General features: G+C 43.0%; 1 protein-coding gene across 2 annotated transcripts in view; it reads left to right on the top strand.

The window, feature by feature from the left end:
* Positions 1-3,514: 3,514 nt before the first annotated feature.
* The window catches only part of afap1l2 (actin filament associated protein 1 like 2), a 203,936-nt gene continuing 196,942 nt past the window's right edge, over positions 3,515-10,508 (top strand). The window contains exon 1 of one of the 2 annotated variants that reach the window (XM_033033925.1): positions 3,515-3,931. In XM_033033925.1, the coding sequence (XP_032889816.1) occupies positions 3,916-3,931 (16 nt within the window). In that variant the 5' untranslated portion in view covers positions 3,515-3,915. The remainder of the gene's footprint in view (positions 3,932-10,508) is intronic. The other variant, XM_033033924.1, reaches the window with a different exon arrangement.

Genomic DNA, 10,508 nt, shown 5'->3' with positions numbered 1-10,508 from the left:
CATGTTTGTCGCAAACATTGTGGGCCGAAGGGCCCGTTCCTGTGCTGTACTGTTCTATGCTAAGTAAAATTGTCTCAAGATAAGTGGTGGAGGAGCTGCTCTCCTTAGTCGTTTGCTATGGATTCCAGCAGCATCTGCTCTCTTTTACACCACAAGATAAATGGTGTCTTGTATTTACTTCCAGTCTGCTTTTACACTCTCAACAGAAATACTGCAGAGTATTTGTTCAATGGAATCAAGTGATTATTGGTTGTGATCTGGGTAGACAGAGTGGCTGGCGCTGATGTGTCACTGGCCTTTCCGCTTTGAATGGCAGAGTTATGTGGGTTGGATCTTGACCTTGATGCATACATACCAGTGTCTGACCTGTGTCACAATGCAGTAATTGCGTGTGTTGAATATAATCACATTTCTTGTGAAGGAAGGAACTGCAGATGCTAGTTTACACTGAAGATAGACACAAATGCTGGAGTAACTCAGCAGGTCAAGCAACATCTCTGGAAAAAAGGAACAGGTGATGATTCGGGTTGAGACCATTCTTCAGACTGAGAGGTTGCAGAGATGCTGCTCAGGATCCACTGAGTAACTCCAGCATTTTGTGTCTATAATCACATTTCTTGCCAGGCAATGAGTGTGAGTAGGTTATTTTGAATACAAGAGACAATACACACATACCTTTTGCATTTTTTTTTAGCACGGCTCACCAGAAAGCCACAATCTTTCACTGATTTCAACATTTTCTTTCCCCCAGCTTATTGAAGCCTAATCAATTAAATCTCCCTCTGCCAGCTGTGACATCAAACATCTAAAGGGCCTGTCCCACTTGGGCATCATTTGCGCGTCACGCAGATGGCGCGCAAAGATTTTGTACATCCCTAAATCCTGCGGACGCCGCGCATGACTGTGCGTCACTGCTTATGTCACCACGCACCATGCACGCGTCCTGCATTGTGACGCATAAATGATGTCACGTAAATGACGCGCAAATGACGCCCAATTGGGACAGGCCCTTTGCACTGGCCAACAAAATCATTTGAAAACTCACAGACACAACTTTAATAGCATGAGAGGACGTTGAGACATATAATTCTACCAATAAATAGAAGCCATTCTAGTTGTCACTAAATCGTTTTCAAGGAAAACAACACTCAAGAATATTATATACATTGTTGATGTGTAAGAATGGTATAAACAATATTAGTATAGTACTTAAAAATACCCCAACTATATAGAACATAGAACATCATATTGTGGGTGCTAGAAAAATGAAATCAAGGCAGAAATTGCAAGAGATACTCAGGAGGCCAACCAACAATTATGAATGAATGAATAAGTTTATTGACCAAGTATGTACACATACAAAGAATTTGTCTTGGTGCTCTGCTCGCAAGTAACAACATGACATACAGTAACAATTAAGAATGACACTTAAAAAATTAATGATAAAACATTATAGTTTAAACATGTGAATGAAATAAAATACCAGAGCAAAAGGAGGCTACTAACTCTTGGTTATTGAGTAGAGCTATTACTCGTGGGGAAAAAAGCTGTTTTTATGTCTGGCTGTGGCGATGTTAGAGATGTTCACACGTCAAATTCATACACTTTCACAACGTTTGGTTCTATTTTATTAATTTGACTCTCTGCGGACTGGGTAAGATTGAATTTCAATTGAATTGAATACTTTATTGTCACATGTGACAAGTCACAGTGAAATTCTTTGCTTGCACATCCAAGGTATGCAAATAGTCGCCCATAAAGGGTGCTTATAATGCAAGAATCTGATGTTCCATCAAGGTGAAATTGATGATTTGATCAAAAAGAATTGCATTTATATAGTTCCTTTCACCAGATCAGGCCATCGCAAAGTGCTCCAGAACCAATGAAGAACACTTGAATAAAAGACATAAAGAGCTGGAATAACATCGGGTCAGGCAGCTTCCCTGGAGAACATTCTTTTTTTAAAATTTCAAAATAGACTTTATTCAAATAATAAATATATACAATACGTGAACCGTGGAAAAAAATTCATCCGACATTTTCGGAGGCTATACAAATTGTTCAATACAGTCTATACATTTCTCAAGTCTGTCCCCCACCCGTGCCACTCATGTGGCCCCCGGACCATTGATAGTTGACGTTTTGGGTTGGGTTTCTTCAAACTGATCTGCTGGGTGGTGATGGAAGCTGAGGAAGGGCAGGACAAAGCCTGGCTAATGATTGGTAGATACAGGCGAAGGAGGCTATGTCCAGAACCTCCTCCTTTCCAACTATCCTCCCCACCATCCCAACAAGATTAAAAATGGTCACAACCTGGAGTCATCTCTCCATGTACTCCAGAGATGCTGCTTGACCCAATGAGTTACTCCATCACCTTGTGTCTTTTTTTTCTAAAGCAGCATTTGCAATTCTATGTTTCTACCAAGAACCAGTTGTAATATAGGGAAAGGTGAATGCGCTCAAAGAACAAAGAACAATATAATTTACCAGGTAACCAATGTAATGGTGTTAGTTTCGTTGAGAGATTCGGCAATGGAAACGGGCCCTTCGGCCCACCGAGTACAGTCAACCATCACTCACCCATTCGCACTAGTTCCATGTTATCCCACTTTCCTCAGAGGCCAATTAACTTACAAAGCCTCACGTCTTTGAGATGTAGGAGGAAACTAGAGCAGCTAGGAGAACGTGCACACTCCACAAGGTCAGGTGTGTAGGTCTTTCCCTACCTCCAGGACCCCTACCCTCTCTTACTTTCAGTCTGAAGAAGTGACCCGGCCCGAAACGTCAGCAATCCCTTTTCTCCAGAGATGCTGCCTGACCCGCTGAGTTGTTCCAGCACTTTATCGGAGGTCAGGATCGAACCCAGTCTCTGGCACCGTGAGGCAGCAGCTCTACCAGCTGCACCACAAGAGGTACAAGTATAGATCAGGTGTTTAAGAAAGAACTACAGATGCTGGAAAAATCGAAGGTAGACAAAATTGCTGGGGAAACTCAGCGGGTGAAGCTGCATCTATGGAGCGAAGGAATCGGCGACCTTTCGGGTCGAGACCCTTCTTCAGACTAAAGATAGACTATACTAAAGTCTAGTATAGATCAGGTTATCTCTCTGTCCTTGGTGCCGCCTGTGAGGGAAGGCAAGACGTTTCATCACGCCCCAGCCACAATGTAGCACTCCTGACTGTGCTGCACTTCCTCGATAATGCAATGGTTGGAGAATTTGCCAAGATTCCCGCGCTGGGGGCTATCGGCAGCGAACCAGTATCCGAATATACTGGAGTCTCAATTTACTTCAATAACAAGTGCGAGGGACAACGCATTCGTCAATATTCTTTGTGCAATGCAAGAAAACGTGGGAAATTGTTAAATTTCCCTCTGTAAATGCTGGGAATGTCACATTTGGGGGAAAGCACATTGGTAGGATGTTCATAAATTCACTTGTATAAATTACAGAAATCCCTCTCTTCCAGGAACGCAGGTTGGACGTTGCCGTTATTGTGTCTCATTTAACGTAATTTTTATTCGATGCTCACTTTTCCAATTATATAAGCCGAGCCGGAAATGATTATTCATGAGAAAAAACCTCCCTGGTCTGGCCACCAACGTGTTGGAGAGTGATCCATTAGCTGGGCGGACGGTGCCGGCTGCTGGGACCCCTGCTCCAAGCTCGCTGGATTAGTTTCGCTCTGTGCGATTTCAGGGTTATCTCCCCAGCTGGGAGCGAGGGAAATAGCGTCACCGGGCGGGGCTGAGCAGAGCAGTCACAACTTGTGCACTTGGTACAAGTCCGGTTGAGAGAGAGGGACTGCCGGGGACGGGGATCGGCGACGTTACAATCCGATGCGCCTTCCTATTAACTGGGATTGATACACGGCCGAGGCATTTGAAAGGGAGTCTGGCAACCTGCCCACCTCACACATGGATAGGAGCAAAGGTAAGTGAGTGGTTGCGGGACATTGCCATCCATGTCCCTAAACATCGCCCGGTTACATTGAGTCTCTTGTACTCGTCGGTCCCCCCCACCGCCGTGCTCAGCTTCGGCTGGGGACTGTCCAGCGAAACTAACCTATAACTGACCAGGGAGAGGTTTAAGGTGCAATTGTAATGTGGCTCCTCCGAGCCCACCAGCTTTATTTCCTACAGTGAAGTCGGTCAATCGTAGATCGTGCCCAAGGAAGCAGACCCTCGCTCCGTTATATCACTGAGGTCAGAACCAGCATCAGACTGCAGCCCACTCCCCTCTCTCGTGGCGATATCGCTGTAAGGTCCAGGAGAATGTTCAAGATTAAAGAGCAGAGTGTGTCCAATTCTCAACTCTACGTGTAAACGGACTGGAATTGTCAAAAGTTGGACTTCCCACTGAAGATAAAGGAATGGCGAATGTGTAGATCGAAGGGTGAATCAGTTCTGAAGCGTAGGTTGTTTAATTGTTCTGAATGTCAACATTGTGTTGAAACTTTGGCGAGGACTGGGTTGCGTTGACCGAGTCTCCAGAACACAATTGCCAAAGCACACAGGTTTGCTTGATTACAGCGTCTTCCCACCTCACACGTTCCCATCCCCACTGCCACAGTGAGTCAGTGGCGGCGATAAGTGACTGAGAGTCTCGACAGTAATTTAAATCGCGGGGTTAGTAAAAGAACTTGGTGAACAATGTTCCCTGTTTACTCTGCGATGTTTTACCACGCCGTCCCGGGTCTTGTTCCAGCGTCAGGGTTGTACCGCGGCACTCGAGATATAAACAAAGTTGGAAACAGACCTGGAGTAATATGTTTACAAACATGTTTTGGAAGTAGTTTTTTTTTTTTAAGTGACAATGCGCCTTTCTTTTACAGCCCTCTTCAGTCTGTAAGTGTTGGGGGGTTTTATTTAACAGCGAGGCTGCTTCTGCGCAAGCGAGAAACTTTAACGAGTCACATTTGCTCCGGACCGCAGTGCAATTGTTACCCAAGTGATTTAACGAGGAAGAATGAACGCGTGTGTCGCGGTTACTGCTCTTCCAAAACAAGTCACAATGGTTCAGTCATTAAAGAACTAACACAGTCCGTCACGTTAAGAAATCTTAGCTTATCATTTGAGCCAGAACTTTTAAGCACGTTGTACTTTATAACATTTGTCCAGGCGTAGATATGCATATAGACAAAATTGCTGGAGAAACTCAGCGGGTGAGGCAGCATCTATGGAGCGAAGGAAATAGGCAACGTTTCGGGCCGAATCCCTTCTTCAGATATGCATATGTTGTGCGTATACATCATATAAGTAAGTGCTCTGAATGTAATTTAAATATCTAGACTAGGTGTCAGTAATTTTGAAACCGTGCAAGAAACGGGGGGAAGCGATGGGTTAATGTTCTGATTTTATTTGCCCGATTAATTTTGAACTTGTGTGCTCAGTCGGGAGAGTCCAGTGTTTACAGTTTACGAGGCTCAGAGTTGCCAATCTTTGCCAAGGTCATGTCAGGAAAGAGGAAGATTGGTCGTGTTGAATCCATACCCTCGCCACTCTAACATGCCAGCTGTCAGGTCAAACAAGGAGCAGCACTGACAACATCCATGGAGAATTTCTGGAGGACGAACCAACCCACTCCCGATGAAAGAACACACAGCAGAGAGCTTGGACATGAGCGAAAACATGCAAACAATGTGATCAACAAAAATCTGATTTATTGGCCTGTGGCTATTTTGTACATCAGCTGCCGTGTGCTGTGATGATCATGTCAATCTGGTTATTGGATCTTGTCAACACAACACTGAGAAGATTGTTTGTTAGAACACAAGATCCAATTATTTGGATTTCAGTTTGTCATCAAGTGAATGGGACTTTGAAAGATACTGCATGGAACAGACCCTTCGATCGACCCAGTTCATGCCGACCATCCATCACCTGTTCACAATAGTTACATTTTATCCCACTTATGCATCCACTCCCTACACACTCGGGACAAATTATGGAGAACATTTAACCAACAAACCCACACGTTTTGGGATGTTGGAGGAATATGGAGCACCCATGGGAAATCTACGCAGTCCCAGGGAGAACATGCAAATTCCACGCAGACAGCATTCGAGGTGAGGATCGAACCCAGGTCTCCGGCTCTGTCCAGCAGCAGCTCCACCAGCTGTGCCATCATTTGCAAAGGTTGAAAGAAGCAACAGTGTAATGTTAATGTCATGCAACTGTAGTAACAGACAACAGTAGGAAACAGCTTTTCTCACTTTTAATGACAAAAATACTGACCAGGAATGTAATAATTGTGTTGATCATCTAAATACCAATGAAGAGCAGCTGTTAGTCATTGCTTTACATCACTTATGGAGCTCTACCAAAGCCAACTATAAGAAGCAGATATTCCCAGAAGCTAGGATTGGACAAAGAAGTCCCTTTGAAATCTTCCTTTGGATATATTAACCTCACAGTTGCAACATTACAGCATCTAGTTGTTTCTTCAGTGAGTCAAATGTTTTGACATCAACCTAGCAACCTATTTCAGCCACAGGAACACATTCTACATAAAGCAGTGCTACGTGGCACATTTTGGAAACTTCTCTTCAAAGCCAAAGACCTTTTGACTCTGAAGATTGACACAAAATGCTGGAGTAACTCGGCATTACTGAGTAAGGGACAGGCAGTATCTCTGGAGAAAAGGAATAGGTGGCATTTCGGGTTGAGACCCTTCTTCGGACTGAGTCAGAACTCAGAAGTATGAAAAGGTGCAAAGGACAAATGAATGAAAGGTATGAAAAGAACAAATCAAAACCAAAGATCAAGGAAAGGTGGAGCCCACAATTGTCCATTGTTGGCTCTGGACAAGGTGATAATGAGTAGATACAAACAGTGAAACTATGCAGGACAACAGTGAAACAAATCCGTAGGACAACTTGTTGCTTTCACATATTTGAAGGGTGGCACAGTGATGCATGGAGAGGAGCTGCTACCTCAACTCCAGTGACCAGCGTTTGATCCTACCTTCAGGTTCAGTCGCTGTGGTTTATTATTGTCACATGTACCAAGACATAGTGAAAATTGTTGTATTTCCCATCAAATAAACCTCCTTGTGACTGCATAGGTTTCCTCTGGGTGCTCTGGAGTCCTTCCATATCCAAGATACGCATTTGGAAAGTTAATTTCCTCTAGTGTGTGGATCAGTGGTAGAATCTGGGGGAAGTTAATGGCAATATAGATAGAATAAAATGGGATTAATGTAAATGGTTGCTCAATGGCTGGCATAGATTCATCGGGCATCATCAACCTGATTCTGTGCTGCATAATTCTTTGGCTTTAAGACAATTTTCTTTGAGGACAAGACTCCTTTGAAGAGTAACTTTGAAGTTACAAAGACCCAACATAAAGCAAATGCTTTTGTGACTCGTATGCCCACGCCAGTGATTAGTTGCACTGCTCCCCCTGTGCTGTTGTAGAGACGGAATAACTTGCGTATGACTCTGTGCAGTGTTCCAGGTGTTTGCTGATCAGATCAATGTTAGCATGAGTTAATACATCATCGGGCATCTGATGGAAATTTAAAGGACGTGAATCATTTGGCAGGTTGGTAGTTACTCCACAAAATCTGGCGGTAGTTTCCTCAATTTGTCAAAGTCCACCAGAGATTAGAATTTTATAAAATCTCTGTACTCCTCGCACCACATCTTTAATCGTGACTTTTGAAGAACCAATTTGTATCCAAGTAAAAACAGAAAATGTGGGGAAAACGCTCATTGGGTCAGCCAGCGTCTGTGGAAAGAGTAACGGAGTTAATATTTCAGGACAAAAACATTTCATTAAAATTGTACCCATAAACTGGAGAGAATGCCTTTTAAGTATCTGGTGCATTTTGTTTGCCAATAAACTGTGGAAATCTCACTCCATTAACTCCCACCCAAACACAGTTTAGCAATGGGTTCCTTTTATTCTCATGGTGTCCAGCATGAACTTAATCCAGGCTCCTGCTGAGTAGCGTCTCGACCCAAAATTTCACCTATCCATGTTCTCCAGAGATGCTGCCCGACCTGCTGAGTTACTCCAGCACTTTGTGTCCTTTTGCACAGTTGCATCTGCAGTTCCTTGTTTCTACATTTGTGCTGCTTTGAACGAATGGCCAGAGCTTGATGCTGAATCTTGGCTTTTAAAAAAAATTATTATGGAGCCCCATGGAAAATAATAGGTGCAATGCATTTCTCAAGAGTGTAACATGTGGGTGACATAATAGTATTATAGTATTGGAGCATAATGTTTAAATGGATATTGCAAATTCAAATCCCACCACAACAAAGCGGAATAATATAAATTGCAGGAATGAAATGTTCCTTCAGTAATGACAGAAGAAAAAGTTTGTATAAGTAATGGAACTATGAAACTTGTGTAAAAATCCATCTAATTCACTTTTTCCATCAGGAAGGAAATCTGTCATCCCTAGCTGGTCAGCTTTATTCCTAAATGTCCCCTCAGCCACAAGCAATGAACAAAACCGTTGATCTTATTTGCACCAACACCTCACCCTATTGACTCTATATTCAACTTGCAAATTAACCAAGATCAGTTTTCATGATTTAGTTGGCAAATTCCAACTATATTTCAACTTTACTTTAGCATCCTCAGTATTCATGCTGAGAAATAACAGCCTTGAGATGATGCTGAATGTTTTATTTCAGAATGCTTGTCATGGACAGGTTGTTACCTTAGATGTTCTCTTTGAATTGATATTTTATAATTAATTAATTATGGACTTCACCATAGATGATGGTGGTGAGATGCAGTCTGTGACCGCTACGGTCAGTGTGGTGAAGATTCTGTCGTGGTGTTAAGACAGTGCTCCAGGATTTTGACTTATTGATGATAAAGGAATGGCAAGACACTTTGATGTTAGACCTGGGAGTAAAATCTGGAGAAAATTACTGGAAATCTTTTTTGAGGCTGATTAAGATCAGAGAGGTCCTGACATTGAGGTCTCGGTACATTGCCTATATTGTTGGACTCTGCACCCCACAGCACCATTGGTAAATGGAGTAAATGGAATGGATATTGGACAAGGCACTAATAGAAAGCATGATTTTGCCTGAGATTCTGTCAATTCTCCTTTAATATTGTTAATAATAATAATAATGGATGGGATTTATATAGCGCCTTTCTAATACTCAAGGCGCTTTACATCGCATTATTCATTCATTCCTCAGTCACACTCGGTGGTGGTGAGCTACTTCTGTAGCCACAGCTGCTCTGGGGCAGACTGACGGAAGCGTGGCTGCCATTCTGCGCCTACGGCCCCTCCGACCACCACCAATCACTCACACACATTCACACACAGGCAAAGGTGGGTGAAGTGTCTTGCCCAAGGACACAACGACAGTATGCACTCCAAGCAGGATTCGAACCGGCCACCTTCCGGTCGCCAGCCGAACACTTAGCCCATTGTGCCAACTGTCGTCCCAAGTTAGAGTTGTAGCCGTCCATGTGATATCAAAAATATCAGCTTTTGATCTGTACAGCAGACCCTAGTAGACTTAGAGGAGCATTGCCAAACAACACTTGGCCCCAGTCCACATAATTACATATCAGGTTGATGATCAAAACCTTAGTCATAGAGGTTGATTTTAAGGAGTGCTTTACAGGCAGGAAGAGTCGGAGAGACTTAGGGAAAGAAATCCCCAGCTTTGGGCCTCGGTAGCTGAATGCTGAATGCATGGCTGCCATGGATTTAACTGGGGATGATCTAGAGGACAGAATTGGAGTAACATAGATATCTCAAAGGGTTCTAGGTGCTTAAGGAGATAACATGGAGAGCGGCCATGCACAAAGTTAACAAAAAGAATAAGAATTTAAAAAGTCAAGTGGAAAATGTTCTGCCACATTTCAAACTTACGTTTAGAAAATTGTAGAGATTTGAGATTCAATAGATGAACTTGTTGCTGAATTGCTTCTGACCTCTTCAAATAGTGACAGATTTATTTTGAAAGTAGACACAAAATGTTGGAGTAACTTAGTGAGTGAGGCAGCATCTCGGGAGAGAAGGAACGGGCGACGTTTCGGGTCAAGATCCTCCTTCAGACTGTGCCAGACCGTTACCACAGACAGATTTATTTTGTTGCTCCAGTATAGCTTCTTACCCGTATTACTCCCTAATATTTTGATGTGGATTTCATGACTAAAATGATTGGACATCCTCTTGTTGGAGGAGATCATTGCCTCCCAAGGCGAACGTTTTGTGTTGTTTAAACTTAAATGTTGTCCAGGCCTTTCTGGATTCAGCCCGTCTCTTGCTATTCCGAAAAGTTGAAATTGAATTGACTTAAACAGCGCAGCCATCAGCGAACACCCCCAGTTCTAATGGAGGGAAGATTATCTAGGAAGATGCTACTATGAGTAATTCATCAGCCGTGACTACCCATCAACCTGGACCACCTTTCATTTGTATGATTCTGGTTGTACATAGTTTTACATTTGATTCTCATTGATGTTATCAAAGATCAGAACTGTATGTGAATTTGTAACTCTCAAGAGTCCAGAGTGTTTAATTG

Source organism: Amblyraja radiata, chromosome 15 (assembly GCF_010909765.2).
Source record: "Amblyraja radiata isolate CabotCenter1 chromosome 15, sAmbRad1.1.pri, whole genome shotgun sequence".
Lineage (NCBI taxonomy): Eukaryota > Metazoa > Chordata > Chondrichthyes > Rajiformes > Rajidae > Amblyraja > Amblyraja radiata.
The sequence above is the reverse complement of the archived record's forward strand: the minus strand, read 5'-3'. Positions and strand labels throughout refer to the sequence as shown.